At 41.9% G+C, this 21,011-nt stretch overlaps 2 protein-coding genes across 3 annotated transcripts in view; one reads left to right on the top strand and one right to left on the bottom strand.

The window, feature by feature from the left end:
- Positions 1-3,929: 3,929 nt before the first annotated feature.
- On the bottom strand, positions 3,930-14,630 carry stmn2b (stathmin 2b). Of its 2 annotated transcripts, XM_050035123.1 has the most exons (5): positions 14,471-14,630; positions 8,450-8,545; positions 8,166-8,338; positions 7,338-7,529; positions 3,930-5,734 (listed from the first exon to the last, which is right to left on the bottom strand). In XM_050035123.1, the coding sequence occupies exons 1-5, from the start codon at positions 14,487-14,489 to the stop codon at positions 5,675-5,677; spliced, it is 540 nt and encodes a 179-aa protein (XP_049891080.1). In that variant the 5' UTR covers positions 14,490-14,630; the 3' UTR covers positions 3,930-5,674. The 2 variants fall into 2 exon arrangements, with proteins under 2 accessions (XP_049891080.1, XP_049891079.1); XM_050035122.1 differs by lacking the exon at positions 14,471-14,630 and having other exon boundaries at positions 8,450-8,567.
- Positions 14,631-18,441: 3,811 nt separating this feature from the next.
- The window catches only part of si:dkeyp-120h9.1 (Y+L amino acid transporter 2-like), a 23,982-nt gene continuing 21,412 nt past the window's right edge, over positions 18,442-21,011 (top strand). The window contains exon 1 of the mRNA XM_050033912.1: positions 18,442-18,615. The gene's annotated coding sequence lies outside the window, so the exon portion shown is untranslated. The remainder of the gene's footprint in view (positions 18,616-21,011) is intronic.

Below are 21,011 nucleotides of genomic sequence, written 5' to 3'. Positions count from 1 at the left end.
TCACCTGTGGCTTCATCAGCGTCTTTTTATGTGTGTGTGTGTTAATTTGCATGTCTGTTTGTTCAAGTGTACGTGTGACTGTTTGGTGTGTGTGTTTGCTTATTGATGCCTGCAGTTGTGTGTGTGTGTGCGTGCAGTACGTGGCAATGCCTGGTATCAGATGAGGCTGCTTGTTTCTCTCTGCAGCCCTCTGTGTGTGCACAGGAAACCATTAACAAGGAGGGGATATCCTGGACAATAGCAGCCCGGCTGGCCCCATGCGCTGCGTGGGAACTAGAGGAGGAGGAAAGAAGGAGGGAGGGAAGGTTGGAAGAGGATGAAGAAGGAGAGGAAGGAGGGACAGAGCGTTAGATGGAGATGTAGAAGGAAAGGGGGGAAGAAAGAAAGAAACAGGACAGCAGGATCAAAGGAGAGAGAAGAAGAGAGGGACCGAAAAACTGTGAGAAAGGAAGTGTGCAGGCAGTTTTGTCCCTCTGCCATCGTTTCAGCTCGCACCAGCTGCACCTTCTGTTCTCAGCTCCAGCATGCCGTCACCTCTTCGGCTGAACCAAGAGTCCACTCGCTCGCCAAAATATCCCTCACTCTTTCATCTATTTTTCCAAAATGTACACTCTCCTGTCCCCTTTGATCTCTCTCGTCATTCCTCTTCACCCTTTTTCCTGTATTACTGAGGATGATGCAGAGCCAGGTGGTGATGTAAGCTTCACTGCAGCCAACACCACAAGGTCAATAAGATGCTTTAATTGTGACAACTTGTCTTTTGTCTCCCCCTGCTGGTCATTAGTGGTACTTCAACAACTGGGAGCATGGAGCAGAAAGAGGATGAAGACAGTAGAGGGAGAAGTATGGACATTTCTTTGCTTATGTAATAGTAAATAATAACAGTGTAATAATATATTACAAGTGACAAGTCCTGCATTAAAAAACTTATATAAATGAACTTTAAGTGCCTAAAGTTAAAGTAGTAATAATGCAGAAGGACACCTTTAAACCCATGGAAGTGTTATATTGGTATGTATGTTATATTGCTGAATTATTATTGATGCATTAACTTGTAAGCAGTATTTTAACGTAGCTTATCAGTATGGAGCTGCTTTCATAGGTGTAGATTTCAGGGGGGACACCTCTCCCTACTACTACTGTTTACAAAATGTGCATTTGAAGTAGCAGAGGACTTCATTCTGAAAAAAAATTAAGGACATTTAGGCCACAAATTGATGCAGTAAAGGCACAAATTTGTGCCGCAGGAAATTAAGTGTTTGATGCTTAAACTTTTCTGGTGGAAGACCTCCAACCCTCCATTTTCAAATGTTTCCCCCCCTAATGTTGAAACAAAATCTACACCTCAGCTGATTTGTCTTACTTTATACACTGATGGTTTGTTCAATGTTTAAGGTCCCCCTGTAGACACAATTTAAAGTATGTTAAAAATACATGATTTTTCCACATAAAAAGTGCAAAACACAAACTCCAAAAAAGGGCTGGAAGCAGATTTACTCATTTTCCCTCACTGAGGAATTCTGGACCATGCCTTCACCCCGCCACCACTGCTGCTTGCCCTACAGGTTGACTGGTGAAGGTCCAGTGTGCATTAAGATTGCTAGCATTAGCATGAGAGGAAACATCAAAGAGACTGAACCATACATATTTGAGCCTCAGCCAGACCCAAACTCAAATGAGGAGTCTGTTACGTTGTACACCACTAGCAGAGGTGTCAGTATGGCAAATGTAGTCAGCATCTTTTATTTGTTTAAGTTGTTTGTTAACTTGTAGGATAACTGCAGTGGCTGACAATGTTTATAGCTGTGAAACATACAATAATATCTGCTATAATGGGATTATTGGTCGATAGTGGGAGGAAACTCCAGTGTCCGGTTTACAACTGTGCACTGTACTGTGTTTGCTGTCAAAACTCCAAGTCCACACTGTGCTGGAGGTTTTCAGGTTTCTTTCCCTGCATTTGCCTATTAGACTGCAGTTGGAAGTACACAGACATCACGTCCTTCAGTACATAAATGTGAAAACACCTTTCTAGCACCAAACTTTGTACGGGTACAAGTCAGTATAGTCAAGGTCAAACTGTTTAAGGGGCACACAACGCTTTATTGCGTCATATGTTTTATTAATGTTGTGTTAATTTGACTTAAAATTTCTAGTTTTCATTTTCAGACCAAGTCAAAACTTATAAACTTAAGTTCACCTGAGTTGAAGTCTTGCAGACTGCAGCCTTTACTAATAGTATGACTTCCCTGTTGTATTTGTGCTGTGATATGTGAAACTGAGACTTTGTATTTTGGAAAAACAATCAATTTATGATGTGAACTTGAATTGTTTTCTGATTTACAGCAGTTGCAGACCAAATACATAATATATTGTAAACAGGTTCATATATGATAGAAAGATAACATAATATTTCTGTCTCAATAACCTAATTGCCAGAATAATTGTTGGCATTGTACTTTCTGCAAACCATTGGTATGTTACATTGGAGCATTTCATATGTAGCTGAAATGTTCAAACTTAGGCAGAAAAACCTCTTGGTTAGGGTTAGGAAAACCTCATGTTTGGGCTTAAAATATCCAGTTTGGTCAGCTGTTAGGAGAAATTTGCAGAAAGGACTTCCTGCCAGCAGGGGATTTTTTAGTTAAGGTTAGGAAAAAAATCTTGGTTTGGGGAAAACACCTACCATGTGTGTTTGGTGGCTCACAGCTAGCTCAGTGGCTGATCTATCTTTAGACGACTTAGATTCGGGGTCCACCTCTGGATGGAATTTAATTTCTTTTTTTTTTATCAAAATGAAATAAAACATAAAGAAAAATCATTCAAAGATCTAATATTAACAGCGAGTCTTAGTAGGGGTACCACTTCCTGTCCTGGCAAAGCAGTTTATCTTAATGTGTTCATGAGACAGTGAGTGAGTGGCTTTTGTTGATCTGTAGCTGTCCCCTGCTCATTTACATGTATTGTGAACTACGCTATACGCATGAAACGTACTAAGGTAACATACTTGTAGTGTGCAAAAACATACAATGGCAACATTTTATTCCGGTGACATGGCTGGTATCAATCATAGACTGTAAAAATGATAGATGTAGCTACCGTGTCGTCACCCACTGGTTTGTGGACTCCTGTTTTGAAGCCTCAAGTTTGGTATTTCACTCGGCACCATCTTGTTTTTTTGGAGCCAGAAGTGACCATATTTGGGCGAGAGGTTGTTGCTGTGGAGGAGCGAGGTGTGGATCTGACTGAGAAGCTATAAAGCGTTCATAAAATGCAAATGGGTGAGTTATTAAAAAAATAGCTACAGAGACTAAACCTGCTTTTTGTACCAGGCTGTAAACGTGTTTATATCTGCTGTTAGGTACAAGTTGGAGCAGCTATGTGACGCACCCTCTAGAAACATGGTCAGTCCACAATCAGTCGTCTTCGCTCCTTGGCCCAGATGTAGAAGTTCTGATGAAATTGATAAGTTAGCGATTAGCTAGATATGAAATATTATGTTAAAATAATAAGGGTAAAGGTTAGAGTAAAGGTAATGGGAAGGCTACATCATGTCACTTATGCTTATGCTAAGTTAGCAATTTGCTAACTTTGAGTTAGCAAATTAGAGTTCATATAGCTGTGGCGTTTGTGGTTTGTAGGGGCGTGTCGTGTATGTCACAAGCAGAATGTGTCTGCAGCTATACATGTCTCCTAAAGTTGGGCATTTTAACATGCGGGGTCTATGGGGATTGACTCGCTTCTGGAGCCAGCCTCAAGTGGCCATTCAAAGGCATGTCAGTGCTGGCTTCACTTTTCAGCCCCACATGTTGCTGCTTGGTATCAGCACATTGCTCTAATCTGATATATTGTTCAAGTGGCACTACCTGAATGCTACACCTGAAACATGACTGATCGCAGTGCGTAAAAGAAGTCACTCTCAAAGCCAGTTTCATTCACTGAACCCCAAATCTTTATTAACCACTGCTTGCTCACAAAGATATACGTGGAGAGGGGGGAAACACACAAATGGACAGAGGAGAGATAGAGAGAGATAGAGAGGCAGGTAGGATCGTCACTGTCTGTGATGTACTTGTGTCAGCTGTTACACACTGTAACGGTGTTGGTTTATATTTCACCGGGTCAATATTACATGGCACAAACATCCGGTTATCTACCCGCCATTTCTGCAATACACACACACACTCACACACATCTATGGGCCTACCGTGCGTGTGCGACCGACATTCGGATACTTTAATACACTCATATACACCTTTACAGATGGCAATACTGTGTTCACGAATCATTGTTGCAGCGATACCTGTTATGGCTTAAATATCTTTCTTGTGCCAACCTTGCGGTGGCATTTACAGTGTCTTGGAGTGAAGTGCAATGATCCCAGTAGGCGCTGATGATGTAGAGCACTACTCTAACCTCTGTGAAATGGAGAAAAGTAGGGTTTATTTGTTTTTTCTCCGATTTAATATTCACAGTAACAAGCCTGGAGATTTTTTTTTTTTTTGCACTGCACTTGTTCTTGAGATGCACTTTAACCTCGGTTGTGTTGTATAGTTCAGTTACACGTGATTGAAATGTGAGCCTGTTTCTGAGGAATATAAGAGGCCAGTGGTCAGAGGTGTTATGTGAGCTTTCTGGGTGCCAGATGGACAGAATTTAGCAAGCTCCTCCTGAGCTCTGCGCTATGATTGGCTAAATGCCTGCCCATGTGGAGAGCGTGTGAGCGAGTGCTTCTACAGTTATGTATGTGGAGAGATGAAGAGGCTGCAGACGGAGGGAAGGAGGATGAGGATGGGTTCATTAAATGCTATAGTGTTCTCCTGTGGTACAGTCACCATCTACCTCACAGGAGTGGATGTGCAGCGACGGCTTGCAGTCCCCACAGAAAGCAAACTGTCCCCTTTCCTTCTGCCAACTTCCCTGCACACGTCCCTCGCTAATTGGAACATTGGCATAAACTGGATGGAAAATCACTCCGACCGAACACAGATCCAATTTTGTTTCCAGATCTGCGGGGTCAGATGAGTAAGCGCCCACTCGGAGGGACGAGGGAATGGAGCCAGGATGCGGGCCTTGTGAGGACACAACCAGTCGCAGCAAACATCAGCTAGCTGGCAAACTCACAACAAACACCTACGTCTGAGATGATTCTCAGGCTGAAATTAACAACGAAAAAAAAAAAAACAGGAAAATGAACAAATTATTACATCCATATATAAGCAGGGAGAGGAAACTTATATGGAAAAAATGGCACACTGCAATCAATACTTCTGCTGCTTGTATCGTACTGTATATAACAAAAAAAGAAGTATTTACAAAAACCAATACCCACTGTCACTTGTCAATTTGACTTTTTTCTTTTCTTCTCATTTGAATCTGAGCAAAAACATTCTTTTTGGGAAGAGTGGGTGGGAGACATTAATTTTTCCTTTTTTTCCCTAAATTATTTTCGCTTTTTTTTTTCCCACCCCCAACCCCATTTGAACCTCCCACTGTCTCGGGGTGGCGTCTCAGGCTGTGGTAGTTTCATAGTAGTATGGGGGAGTATGGCGGAGGGGTGGAGAAGGTGGGGACATGTGGTGGAGGGGAGGGGTGTTCCTCAGGGTCAGGGGTGGTGGTAGTGGTGTGGTGGAGGGGGAGTTTGGAGGTGGGACGTAGAACCTGTTGGGGCTTCTCACGCTGTCACTTCTTCTCTCAACTCCTTGTTCCTGCGCACCTCCTGCGCACGCCTCTCCTACAGAAAACACAGATTTCAAGATGTCATGGTTTTTTTTCTGCTTCCAGGCCTTTCCTGACATTTACGTGTTGCTCACTTCACCATTTTTCTTCTCTGGCCTTTGCACTGACTCACTTCATCTCCTTTCTCTGCCTCCTGTCCTCCTCTCTCCCACTCATTAATTCTTTATCTCCCACCTTCGAAGCACAAGTCTCCATCTTTGTCTCTGTCAAAGCTAGTCTTTGAATGGTGCTCAATTGACGGAGGTCAAGCAGGTGTACCAGACCTCTTTGCCCTTTTCTTTCTCTTGTCTCCACCGACATATCTTTCTTTTGATTCTTTTACTTTTCCTCACTCTGTCATCCCGCTCCTCTCCAGGAGCACTTACAGAACCACCTTAGTTCAGGGGGCTGCCCATTGTTCTGATAGCCTTGTCTGTCCACAAAAAGTGCCATTGGACTGAAAGTCCATTTGTCCACAGTCCTGTTTCCTGGATAATACACACTCCCTGCGGCTAGACAACCCAGTTGCCAGAAGAAATGTTCTCATTGTACGTGTCTGTAATCTACAGATACTTTATGTACACTTTACATTTCTCATAATGCTGCGGTGAAGGCATGGTTAAGTTTAGGCACAAAACCCACTTGGCTGGGGTTAGGGAATGATCAAGTTTTGGCTTAAAACACCCACATTTGGCGGCACAAAAGCCTTTCGGAAAAGCAGGGACAGGTCGATGAAAAATACTCGGGGATCAGTGGCTCAAACGCCGCTGGGAAATTGAAACCAACTGCAGGGAGTGGGTGCGTTTGGAAAAATGGGACTTTGGAACAATGGGTGTTTTTCTGGTTAACGGCCTGTCTGAGAAATAGGCTTTCGGTCCAGTGGGACAATTTTGGACGAATGGGGCTTCCCAATTTTGGGCTGTCAGAACAAAGGTACATAGTTCAGACTTGGTCTAGCTTTAACCTTGGTGTAGATTTATGCATCGTTAAATTTAACTGCTTGCTCCACACAAACTAGCAACTTCTTGCGTAGGTGTAACTGTTACGTAGCTAACTAAACTAACTGAACGGGCTAATGTTAGCTTGCTAACATATGACCCAGTCATAGTGAAGAGGGAAAGAGGTGGTTAACGGAATAATGCTGACATATCTGACCTGACACTTGCTCAAGATGCTGTTTAATAATGATGTAGACTGGAATTATTTTAAATTACTTTTCACAAGCACAATTATATACCTCAAATTACAAAACATCAGATCGTGTGAGTGGCTAAACAGCATCAGTCACATTAGCATAATCAGATATTTCCCATTTTCATGAATTTTGCTAAACCTGAAATGCATATTTATGCATGTACATATGTAAATAAACAAGTAGTTACGTTACAGTTTGTGATGCTACAGTGACTTCCTGGTTACATAGCTGATTGCTTTTGATTGGACACTGGTCGCTAAATGTTGTTTTCTAGCGACCGGGTTTTCACATTACTACATTTTTTAAGTTTTAATTGTGCAACCTGATTTACAATAGAAAATCACTAGTTTAAAACTAGAAAATACAATTGGACACTTAATGAATGAACAGAATGTTAAAAAATAAATAAATCTTTGTGCCTTACCCTCTCCTGCAGGCGCTCCATCATGGCGGCAAGGTAAGCCTGCCGGTTCTCCTCGATTTGCTCCATCTTCACCTGGAGCTTCTCCTCGGCCATGCGGCTGAAGTTGCTGTTCTCCTCCATGGCCTTCAGCAGCACATCGCGCTCGTGGTCCCGTTTCTCAGCCAGGGCCCGGAGTACCTGCGCCTCCTGGGACTGGAGGAAGGACGAGGGACAGGCAGCCAAAGGAATGAGTCAGAAAGCAAGTGTCGATGATTCAGTGATTTACTGAATATTAAGTGACAATTTTTCTTACAATTTCAGTTTGAAGTCAGGCTGCTGCAACTACTCAGACTCAAACATTAATGTAAAGCATAAACTGCCTGAGGGTAAAATAATTTTTCACCTTGCCACCATCATCTTCTCCTGGCATGTCCTATAATTTATACACTATATGTATGAATGACCTGCAGTATTGGACATCTGGCGTTAAAAAAACTGTCAAACTGTGTTATTGATTTGATTATTGATTTGTTGGTGAAGTGGCTGGATTTGTCAGCTGCTTGTATTGACTGTATTGACGTTCAGCTCAATGAGATGCAGGAATTAGCCAGTGTTAAATTAGATTTTTCATCGCAGTTTTGCAGCTGCAGTAGTCAGTGTGACGCAAGATTGACCAAACATCCAGACTCCAAATAAGATGTCAAGGGAAGTCAAGTAGTCGCTACAGTGTACCAGTGTCATATCTCCATTTGTTTAGTTTGGGTATCTCAAAGAAACTTTATGACAGGTTGTTTTTTTGTTTTTTTTGTGGCAGCTGGGCATGATGAAAATGATTGGAAACATTCTTACTCTCCTCCGGTCCTCAGCTGCATCCAGTTTCTTCTGGATGTCATCCAGGGAAATGTCCCTCTTTGGGGGGGTGGTAATGCAGTGGGCAACATCAGACACAGGGGATACTGGCTTCAGAATGACCTCAAAGGCCTGGCCTGAGGCTCGCTTGTTAATGGGCTTGATGTCCATGTCTGCATATGTGTGCATTAACAAGACAGAAAGACAGACAGAAAAACCCTTTGTTGCCTCTGTATGACTTCAAGTATGTTTGATAAAGAAGATGAAAAATGAATTTTTTGTACCTTCAAAGTCACCCATGATGTTTTTGCGGGTCTCAGGGTACAGACAAGAGCAGATCAGCGAGAGAACTGAAATCTCCTTCATCTTCTCTTTGTAAGCTGTGGAGAAAATATGAAACATGACTATGTGTGTATGTAAACTACTAAAACACACATGCACACACACACACACACACACAAAATATCATTAACCTACTAACATACAAAAACATGAAACATCATTAACCCACTTCTACCTCCACAGGAGGCCCTTGATGTAAATATCCAGATTTCGGAGGAATAATTATTCATCAAGTCTTCCAAAAAGAAAACCTCATCAAAGGATGTCTCGTGGAGCTGAGCCGCCCTGGGTTTTCTAAGCATTTTGTGGCCTTTGTTTTCACCGAGCCGCGAGGGGAGCAGGATAGATGTGTCCTTTTTTTGGCCTAATTTCCCCAACAGCCAAGATGCTGCCATCCCCACAGGATTCTCCACACATCATTAGCCATGCATTTCATTTTAGTCTATTATTTATTAACACAGTCAGACCAACGCCCTACTGCCTCTCAGCCATTCACCGCAAAACATACTGCTTTTCAGGTAATTCAGAAAGCAAAGACGCCTGGATTTACAAGAGATGTTGGAATATTTTTTGGTTTGTTTCTTATCTTTGTCATCTGTGGCTTATGGATAACAGCTGATAGCAAAGGGTTTAGCTTATCAGCCCAACACAGCAATATGCGCGTCCACCCCTGGTCCATTTATGGTCCAAAAAGTTAATGACAGTGAAGCAAATTAAATCAAGTTGTATTTGGCAATCTGTGCCCTGCTCAATAGGGAGGGACAAAGTGCTCCAAAGGGCAGACGGTGAAAAAACAGAAAAGAAAAGAACAACCAACCTTGTCTAACCTTGATTTTTTTCATTCCTGTATTTTTGGCATCTACTACTTTGTAATGTGAGCCCAGAGTTCAGCAGCAGTCCCTGCAGGGAGAACGGCAAAAATATCTGCAACGCACTGCAGCTTGTGAAATATTCTGCTTTTGCACATGGCTGCCGTGTTCTGTCAAGGTACACTGCCTCATGGTGGAGATTTGCATGCCAACTGTCATAGTGTGGCATAATCCATCACCCAGAGCACAAGGCCTGTGGGGCCTGAAGTGTGCCACGTTGATTCATGATTTGCAGCAGGCTACAGTAGCAAAGCCAGAAATGAGATTTACAGTGAAAGAGCTTCTCCGTGGTGGGGTACGGTGTACAGTATGATTAATCCAAATCCTCTCCCTCACTCATATTCCCCACTCACTCTCTCCTCATCTTCTCTCTGTGTCTCGCTTTCTGCCCTGCAGACTGGCAGACGCCACAGTAATATGATCAACTCTCTGATGTAGCGCTCACTACTCTCTGATGGCCTTGTTAACCCCTTCCCTGAGGAGGAAGTGGGAGAGGGTGGGAGCGCAGCAGGGGGTGAATAAAACAGAGGAAGAGAGGGGCTGAGTAGGAATAGTAAACAGTGAGACTCTGTCAGATGAAAGGAAAGAGAAGGTGGTGGAAGATGGAGGATATGTTTGGCTGTTGGGGTGCGGCTTTACGATCACGCTAACACCTTTCTGATACAAACAGAAATCACAGACAGGAGGATTAAAAACCAGTAAAGGGGGGCAGCTCCCAGTGGGACTTGCAGCTGCCATCAACTGCCCCTAGGACAGCCTAATGGAAGCAGCCACCTCAGGTGGATAGCACTTTAATTTGTAATTAGCGGACTGCACCATTTCTGCTGACAAGAGGGGGGGAACAGAGCTTTTGGAGGGTTGTCGGAGGCTCATTAAGTGCCGTGTATATGTCAAGACCCCAGCAGCCATTTTCTCCCACACACAGCCACACTTGACAGCTGAAGACTCAAACAGTTAACAATTCAGTGGAGCAGGTAATTTGGGTTAAGTGCTTATGGAGCAGATCAGCAGAGATTCTTGTTCAGTGGTTGCCAAGCACTGGGTGGGGCCTCTTCTGTGTTCAATAATGTTTTCATCTACATCTAGATTTCTAGTTGAGGGCTGCAACTAACAGTTATTTTCATAACTGAATAATGTGCTGATTATGTTCTCAATAAATTGGTTAACTGTTGGATGTATAAAACATAAGAAACTGTGAAAAGGGCAAAAGTTGAGCAAACCAAAACCAGAAAAATTACATTCACAATTGACATTTCTGTCAGGCAATGAAACGATTAATCAACAAATTTTTGCAGCTCTGTTCTAGTTTGCAGTTTTAATTGAGGTGAATTTATGTGGTGTTTTCCAGATAAGCAACATGGGCAGCCACCTAGGGCGTCACCCAGAGGGGGGACATTCAAAAAAATGAACATAAGAGTAAGAGAAAATGGAAAGGAAAAAGCCATCTGGGGCACAGTGGAAAAACAATGAAAAATTGCACATACCATATTCTCTTTTGTTTGTTATTTATTGTTATTTAAGTTGTTTAGCTGTGCTGATTTCTCATTAGCTATTGTGGGGGCCTTGCCTAGGGTGCTGAATATGTTAGATCCAGCACTGTGCGTAAGCTTGGTTTTTACTATGACTGTATCAGTGCAAATTGAATTTCTTGGAAGATAAACAGTGACTGTAAATTGAAACGGCTCTCTAACTCAGAGCCCTGCAGATTTTTCGTTTATACCCCTAATCAAAAATATATGAAAGTCTCTATTGTGCAAAAAATATGAAACTGCCTCTGCATTTCTCCTGAGAGAAAAGATCTTTTCCTCCTGTAACCGCTGTAATAATGAGCTCATTCCCGGTGGCTCAGACACATAAAAATGACAAATGATCCAGGATGACATTCCCCAGCAGGAAGTGTCCAAACACCAGCATGTGTTCAAAGATGCAGTCCGAGTTTCAGACACGCCGGGTCAGACGTGTCAATCTGAGATGAGACAAAATAATTTCAGACAGACATGACACCACTTAAATGCTCCCACTCCACTCCGGCAGGCTGGTTTCAACCAGTCAGCTCTGCATCCTCTCAGAGAGCTGCTCCTCCCGTCCCGACCACAGACACACAGCCAGCAAACTGCACTTCCTCTTCCAATCCATCAGCCAAAGAGCACAGCTCATCAATATCTACTGTATCTCCTCCCCCGCAAGCATCCCTCTTCCCCAGCACCTTCTGCATCCTCAAGCCTCCGTTTCATCTGTTGCTGATGTATTCTCCCCCTCAATCCTAGTCCTCTCCCTCTCCCTCCACTCTCTGCATCTCCTGGGAGCTCCAATTCTGCGTTAGCACAAACCACCACACCTCTGTTTGGTACCTTTATTTCTCTCAACAACACTCTTCTTCTTCTAAACACCCAACCCCCACTTTGAGAATTTAAATAAGCAACGGAGTCGCTCTGAGCAAAAAGGCACAAAGTGAAAAACATTCGAAAGATACTGTTGACAAGTCTATGAGCAAACTGTGGCCCTGTTTATCACAGTGTTTACTGCCTTCCTGGGCCCTATAACCTGGCAGCAGTACAGGCCTGATATCTGTGTTCGTCACATACGAGCCCTTTACAGCCGAGCCACCTGGCAGCAGTATAATCACAAACTTATGAAGGTATTACCGCGGCAAAATTGGCTATTAAATGAAACAATATGGTACCCAGATGATCAAGGGCACATCCAGACATTTGATGCAGGAGGGATGGGCTGGTTTTTCCTAAACCGCACCCTGTGTCCAAGGAGATCAGCATCTAGGGCTGCATGTAAGGATCATTCTCAATCAACCGATAATCTTTTGGTTTATTACATGTCCAATGATTGCAAAAATACCCATCTCTGTTTCTTAAAACGAAGGATGATGTCTTCAAATGTCTTGTTCTGTCTGACAATCAGGCAAAAACCCAAAGATTTAGAAGCTGTAACAAGATTTTGGGGACATTTTTGCTTAAAAAAATGACTTCCCATAAGTCAGTGCAGTAAGATCAGCGCATTAGAAGTGCAGGCCACAGAGGCAGCTGTGTGAAAAACCCAGAATCTACTGTTAAAAACACCCGAGGATAACATCAAATTTGCCAAACTAGGACACTTCAGTGTCTGAAATGTCTGATCCAGACATCACTTTTCACCAGTGATGAACGGATCATGAGCATATGACATACTATCACCACTGGATTGATGTCACCTCTTCCCCTCAGCCTCATTGTAAAGAGCAACAGTCATCTGAACCAGTAATGGGAGTGCGCTGATCGATGAGACTCGGCGGTAAATCAGCATGACTTATGAGTCCTTTCCAGCTCCGTGCACACGGACGCATTACGACAATAGTGATGCAGATGATCAGGTGAGAAATGTAGCCGGAGTTGGACGCTTGAAATTGATAGTGCGATTGTCCGAGGAGCTTGTGGCTCTTTACACAAAGGAATTGATTTTTAGGGGGCAAGGCTGAATGACCACACCTAATTGGATATGACAAGTGTGCATGATAAGGATCAGGAGAAGTGCTCAGAGGCCTTAATGCACACGGGAGTGGCTCTGAGCATGAGTTTGTTTATGGGATAGTTGATAAATCTGGTTGTGTGGAGGCTTTAGGATGTCTGTATCCTCAGTTCTCCTCCTGAGAAATGAAAAAAACACACATTCAGGCGCATGTATCATGCCTTAAAACAAGAGTAAGGGTTTATTGCTCCTCCATCTCAGAAAAAGTAGAATTATAATAAGGGCTCCACCGTGTTTCTGTGACTAAAACGGAGCCGACGTGAACTCAACGACCTGCCGGGTGCTGACTGGCATGATGGCTGCTTTCTCCCAGAGTGTCTGCTCCCTGCCCATCCCATTCTGCCTGTCCACAGCTCAAATCATGGAGGCAAGAAGGGGAGGTGGAGGAGGCAGGGAGGAGGAGGAGGAGGCAGGGAGGACGAGGAGGAGAGGGGAATAAATATAACAGTCAGGGTTTAGACACCACGCAGGACCCCCTTTCCACTGTCTGTCTGCATGCCCCTCCATCCATCAGGTGCCTAGTCAAGCAGAAAACAAACAGACTATCCCCTGGACTGGTCACACATATACACACCCCTAATTCCAGCACTTTCCTTAGTGTTAGATATGATTATAGTTGTCTTTTTATAAAGCCTGCAGGTCATATTCGGTGTTTATAGGCCTCACACTGTCCACATAATCAAATCCAGCCAAATACAAGGCCCCACCTGCCATAACATGCAATCTAATTTTATATCTACAGAATATTGTCACATGACACTAAAGCCTCAATAATAATACAGCTATAGCACATAATGGGCCACCTTTACAATCTATAACCTCCCTAATAGGATCGGGGTCTGATATTCTTCAGACGACATTCATTTTCATCGCCAGTCGTAAATTCTTCCCTCGACTGCAAAGCAATTCAGCCAAAGGATGCTCTTTTCTCTCCCCCTCCATCTCTCATTCATGCCTTTAGCGGTCACCCACAAAATTGCTTGAGCAGGCTTTACTCTACAGCTACATAGGATGGCCCAGTTTTTTTATAAGGAGATTTGTCACGGTGAAATGTTTCACACCCTGGAGAGAGAGCGGCTGTCTCGCTTTGAAGCGACCGGAGATGTTGGGTGGGGTCGCTGGCGCTGCATTATGCTGCACGGCTGTGAGTCAGGTGCGGCAGGCAGGCAGCGACAAAATGCTGCTGTGTGAGGAAAGGCAAAAACAAACCGCCTTTCTTATGCTGATGTGGATTCGTGCTTTTTAATTTGCTTGCTTTAAAGTGATTAAAAAATATGCGTCACAGATATGGCAAACTGAACCCCAAACTCGCTCATATTGATCGGCGTTAATTTTGATTTCACATCAAGCAATAGGCAGGAAAATGATCCGTGAGACAAATATATAAAAACATCAAAATGCTGCCTCAATCCTGCAACTTCATTTTTAAGGAGTGACTTGCAGAGGAGTTTGGCCGCTCCCTCTCATCAACCCTCAGCATCCTTTTGTGCCATGGGTGTCGCCACAGCCTCAGCATCCTCAAACCTGCGAAGCCGCTGAAATCTCAGGATTAAAATACCAAGTGCAAAAACTCACCGATTGCGGTCTTGGCCATTTCTGTACGGTGAAGGTGCCGGGGCGGGTTGATCGGAGGAGTGTGCGTCGGTTGCTGGATGCGGTATCTCGGGCTGAAGGGACTGCTGGTAAGGCACTGAGTCAGCAGAGACAGGGACTGCCGGTGCGCCTGGTGGTCTGTTCTCAGCTGCGTCAAGTCCGCGGGAAATAACTACCACACAACCGGAAGTGTGCACACGTAGCCTTCAAAATAAAAGGTATAAACATGTTCAATGTGATGAGTCAATTCGTCAATTTACAGAAAATGTATCTGCAACTATTTTTATGTTTCAATCATTCTGTATGGTGAGAGTGTAATAAATGTGTAAGTATGAAGATAGATCGATAGATCGATCAATAGATAGATAGATAGATAGATAGATAGATAGATAGATAGATAGAACTTTATTGATCTTTATTTATTGATATATAAATGTGGAACTATAAAGACAAATAACAAAATCTCAAATAAAATTTATGAGTAGGCCTATTTGAATCTGTTTTCACATTTATTTATTTTTTATTATTTATCTGTATATATTTATTTATGTATTTATAATGTATAGCTATTTACCTTTTGCATATAAATTACTCTATTTTTTTATTTTTATCTATCATTTTTTATCCATTTATTTTATTTATTCTTTTCCCTTTTGCTTTTCCATATTGCTTTCCTTATTCATTATTTTATTTATTTTTCTTTATATTTCCAGATTTATTTCGTTTTTCTTATACGGGTTTATTTATTGATTATTTGTTTATTGATTATTATTATTGTTGTTGTTGTTGTTATTACTAATTTATTTATTTAACATTTTTAATGCAAAAATATAAAAAATTTCTGGTATCCGGCTTCTCCTGTGGATTTATTTTTGTTTTATGTGTTTTTTGAAGTCATATGTGATAGTAAAATGTATATCTTTGGGTTTTGGGCATTTGGTTGAATCTTAAGCTGTGAAAAATTATTATTATTATTTATTTATTTATTTTTTAATTAGTTTTCTGACTGACCAAACGATTAGGCTGATCAAAAAGATAATCAACAGATTAATTGATTATTACAGTAACTGTGAGCTGCAGACCTGTTGTTGCACAGGGGGCATGCAGGGAAGGAAAACACACTTTAAGGTTCATGGTAATAATTAGTTTTCACCAAATGTTCAGGGAGAAAAGACTTTTATCTTGGTGAGGCTGGATTATGTTGAGTTAAGGTTTTTTCCCTCAAGGTATCCAGAGGGAGATTTAGCAGTGTCCTCTTAATCAGAACCTTGATCCAACTTGACCCAACCATTTTATTATTGTTATTATTATTATTATTATTATTATTATTATTATAACCTTATTTTTACTGTAAAGCACGTTGTAACATTCTTTTTAAAGTGGTTAAGAGTAGTTATCATAGCCTACCCTTAGGCACATCAAGCTTAGCGTCCTTACACTTGCACAGATTTACCTATGGTACATTTATATAGCTCTTCTCTGTGGTATCTGGATCAATAGAGCTTCTAACGAACTGTGTAATTTCCCACAACACACCCAAACCTACGTTAAAAAGCACAAGGCTTTTAAAAGGCTTTATTGTGAAATGACTGACAGGAAGCCACATCCTATAATCTGATTGGCTTGACTCTGAGTCAGTAATGAGCGTTTATGTGCCTTCTAGAGCATATTAGCTACCACACTCCCCTGACGCGCCTCTCCTTACCAAAGGCCTGACAAATCCAATGTCCCCTTGTACAGGAGAGTTCAGGCCCTCAGCAGTGTGGGTGTTTCCCCTCTTTGTTTCTGTGGTGATGAGCTGCACCAGTCTCTGTCCATGGTGCTGATAGAGGAATAATAACCCTTGACAGAGTAAGATTTAGATTCAGTAGACTTAAAAAAAAATAGAATTAAAGAAACATTGCTTTTTCTTAAGATTTCTGTATGAGGTCCTGCAAGGCAAAAAATGCAGTGATGTGAAGTGATGCTGGGAGAATCAGGCTGGAGCAGAACTACAGTTTTCATATAGCCTGTGTGACGACACCCACAGCCTCACTCATCTCAAATATAAGTCATTCAAATATTTAAAAGGCCAAATGATACCAGTTATTGCCTCTTTGTAACTGCATAGAATACTGATGCTAAAATCATGACCTGCCAAATAAGTGGGTGGATCATTACAACAACAGTCACTAGGTGGCAGCAGAGCTCTACAACATGTATCATTCATTGTAAAGCTACTCTGCAGACAAAGCTTCATTCAGACAGACAATCAGCAAGATATGTCCACTTTAATTCAGATTTTCTTGCAGTTATTTGTAAGTTTATGTTAGTTTTACTGAAAACTGAATCCATGCATTTTAGACTGTGGTTAAAAGTTCCACCCAGTTCAGCTCCAACGGCATGTCCCTTATCAAAAGGCATGTGTTTACATAGATAACAATACAGTTGGCACTGTTTATTTAAAACTATGCGAGAATGTCAAGAGTATGCATGAACTCATGAATGGTCACTGATTAACTAGAGCAGAGTTTTTAGTTGTGGTTTGTAATGATGGTGTAGATATGCTATGAACACTGACAGGTACATAAAAAATAACTGAGGTAGGGTGGAGTCAGGTAATCTGAGACATCAGGTAATATGGGTCCAACAAGGTTTTATGCCTTGGGCTCTTTAATAGTAGCAGCTAGTAACCAAACATGCTGTTGCAGTGTTGCTACAAGTGTGCTTTACATGAAACAACCAGTATGGGCAGAGTGAAGAGCCAAAAAATCCACAGGTCCCAGAACTTGCAAGGGAAGCCACGTGGGATGTTACTTTTCTTTGAGAACTGCAGCTAAATCAATAAGAGTATGACACCAAAAATGGTTGACTTATTATTAAAATGTTTTCACAATACACTTGTGATTTTATGGGAAATAGTTTTGAGTGAGTCATCAATGCATTCAGGTAAAATGGGGAAAAATTAAGCTAAAAAGGGACATTTTTCTAAGGTGAAACCAGATTGTTTTTGGGTTACCAGGTGCCATAAATCACTAGATATGCTACTGTATACCACCCTGTCATATTACAGGCATTTCTAGTATTTTTGTCACCTCAGAATTAGCCATAATTGTTACACGCACACACAAGCGCACACACAAACATGCCCATTGTAGACAATATGGCACTGAGGAGACAGGCAGCAAAAGAACAGGGAGAGCATGGCAGAGAAGTTGGGAGATATTTTTTGATGAAGTCATAGGTAACATTAATGATGTAATGACTGAACTGGTAAATGGATTTAACCACATTAGTGCTTATGTCTACGGTTATATGCTTGCTCTGTGCTCATGTGCCCTTCTATGGAGATGCATTCAATCCGTTTTTATCTGTGCTAATGTGCTTCTGTGCTTTTGTGTGTTAATTTAATGTCATTTTCTTATATACACTTACATCATCAACCTGCCAGGGACTGCAGATGACTGCATTAGCCTGTATGGCTAAATCTGGCACATAACATAAACATAAATATGACTGTCCCATTTGACCTTACCAGCTGTCTGATTTCACCCAAACATGTCATGGGAGTTCTCCATCTGTTTGAAAGTCCAACATTATTTATAGGAATATAGTCAAGCAGAGAACCATAGCAAGTGATAAAGTAACACTTAAGGTAGCCTAGAATTTAGAGTTTAAGGTGGTTGTCTTGGTAATGTAATAAAAAAGTGTCCAGAAATACCTGACTTCACTCTACAGGACAAAAAAGAAGACCCTCCTGGCACCTGAGTGACCGCATCACTGCTCAGCTACAGATCAATGCGCTCACCCGTTGGTATTTACTGTATGTCTGCGTGACGTGTTCGTTACTGTTCGTGGAGTGATGGAAGACGCTCCACAGTCTGTGTCATTGCTTATAGATACAACAAGGATATTTTGAGAAACACTGATGTTTTCACCGGCTGTATAATTATCTGTCAAAGCCGCCTTGCTCCCCCTCTGTCCGTCAGTAGGTGTTGCAGCACATCTCTTGGCGGTTGGTGATTAGGAGGAGCTAGCTACAGATGCTGACTGACTGGGAGGTGACGTTAAACAGCTAAAGTTGGTCCTTCAAATCTGAAACACGGCACATGAGTTGCTCCATCGGACTAAAAGGCGGCACAGCAGAGGTAACTTGTTCTGTTATATTTTTTATTTGAGTAACGTTACAGTCATTATATTCACTTTCAAAGTCTGTCCGACGCTCAAAAAAGGCGTTTAGGCTGAACGTTTGCACTCGGACTAACGTTAACTAGCTAACATCATAAGTATATATAGTGTTAGCATCTATAGCATCAAGTATGTTGCATCAGTTGGGGAACTTAGCTAGCCATGTTAGCTGTATGACACATCACAGAGCCGCCACATAGCGAATTTAGGATGAATAGTGTTTGTATAAGCCAGTGAAATAACGGTAACGTAGTGAAACACGGATTCATTGATCCCTCACTAACGTTATCCTCTTTTATTAGTGATGTCCGGTCAGTGCTAACAACGCGATCAATCCATCCGCCGCTAATGGTAATCATTAACAGTAAGCGGTTATTTTGATGTGTCAGAGCAAACTGTTTTGGTTCACAACTAGGTTGATTGGTGTGGGATTAAAAATACAGGTGAGTTAACGCCGTGACACGTGTCCACCTGTGAGGATTGTCCACCTTTCACAGTCCCCATCGTGTCTGCCGTCCGACTGTAGTTTGCTCAGTTTCTCAACTTGGGTCAGACACACAAGAGGAAGCTACCTCCTTTGTTTGTATTAACTATAGCGTCAACAGTAAAGTTTAATAACTCAGTGCGGTTAGTTAAACTTGTTTTTCTCATGAGCACGGGGTATATAAAACCGCACATGTAGTTGTGTGAATGTGCAGAGTATCCTCCTTTCCTCCAGAGATGTCCTTTTTTAGCTTGTGAAGACACTCACTTAACTGCAGCAGCCATATTGCCTTAAGCATGCAGAGCAGATGCAACCTTATTGGTCAAGTCAAGGGACACATGGCGCTTTTTCCTCACAGACCTTTTACTACTGTGTTTTCACTAGTGTTTGGCAAAGAAGTCATGTTTTGCTTTAAGGTCTTTTTTTGCTGAAGTCCTACCTTTTGCCAAAAACAACACAAAATAGGGAAAAGCAATCAAATACTAGAAGTTGTGAAGCTGCAACTAGATGTTTTTACTTGATATGTGACTCTAACAGGGCTGTCAAACACACGGCCTAGGGGCCAGACCTGGCTCGCCAAAGGGTCCAGTCTGGCCCCTTTAATATTGATGCACATGTGAAGGCTGAGAGGTTTCAGGAGCAATTTAAACAGTGAGCACATACTTATGTATAATGGACTTTAGTGTGTAAATTAGAGTCTGTTTTCTGGCAGTTGATTCATATACAGTGCTTGATGTGAGTGAAAGTTATACCACTGTGGCGTTTTAACATCAATCAAATCATCAAAATCAAATCTTCCCCAAAATTTGGCGAGAAGTGCCACTCTAGTTTGTAAAAATTCCCCTCTAACACTTCAGAAACGGCTGGATGGTGTATGAACATTTCACAATCATACTACTCTATGACGAATGGAGCACAAAGATAACTTTGCAATCAGATAGAATTTATTTGTTTGGAAAGCAGATAGTCCAGGCAGTTCATTAGTGAATTTGAAGCCCTGTTTTTTTACTGCTCCAGAGTACGCCCTCCACACATAGTGTCATTGCAGCTACACATTTAAATGAATAATACATGGGGAAAAAATATGCAGCCCTAATGAATTATAGTTTAAGATATTGTTTGCATTGTTTCCAGGGCATTTTGGTCTATCTGGTTGTGAAACATGAATTTAGTCAGACTGGTTTGGATGTTAAATAGTCCCACTCTCTTTTGTGTTAGACCGGGCCAAGCCAGCCATGGAAAATATATCACATGTCCGTATAGTGTATTGATATTAGAAACCTGCTGTGCATCCCTCAAGCCATCAGACTCTTGAACTCCATAAGATGATTACCCTCTTACACTGAACTCAGTCAATAACTCCCTACTCACACTCTCACTGATCTCTTGAATTGGAGCCCGAAGCTGTACATCTTGTGCACATTTAGAATTTCATAGTGTGCAGAACTGCTAAAAAGCCATGTTTCTGTGGGGCAGTATTTTAAGTCTTAGTTATTTTCCTGTTCATCAGGGGGTGTTGTTAACTTCAACTAACTTCAGTTAGTGTGATTGTTTCTATGTTTGGGTTTCAAATATGAGGGGGAGCATGTGTGGGTGGTTGGGTGCTATATGTGGGCGTATACTATAGCTGACTGCACGTATGCTCATTTGACACACATACAGTGGTGTGAAAAAGTGTTTGCCCCCTTCCTGATTTCTTACTTTTTTGCATGTTTTCCACACTTAAATGTTTCAGATCATCAAACAAATTTAAACATTAGTCAAAGATAACACAAGTAAACACAAAATGCAGTTTTTAAATGAAGGGTTTTATTAATGAGGAAGAAAAAAATCCAAAGCTACATGGCCCTGTGTGAAAAAGTGTTTGCCCCC

Source organism: Epinephelus moara, chromosome 22 (assembly GCF_006386435.1).
Source record: "Epinephelus moara isolate mb chromosome 22, YSFRI_EMoa_1.0, whole genome shotgun sequence".
Classification (NCBI taxonomy): domain Eukaryota; kingdom Metazoa; phylum Chordata; class Actinopteri; order Perciformes; family Serranidae; genus Epinephelus; species Epinephelus moara.
This window is presented reverse-complemented; position numbering and strand designations above follow the sequence as displayed.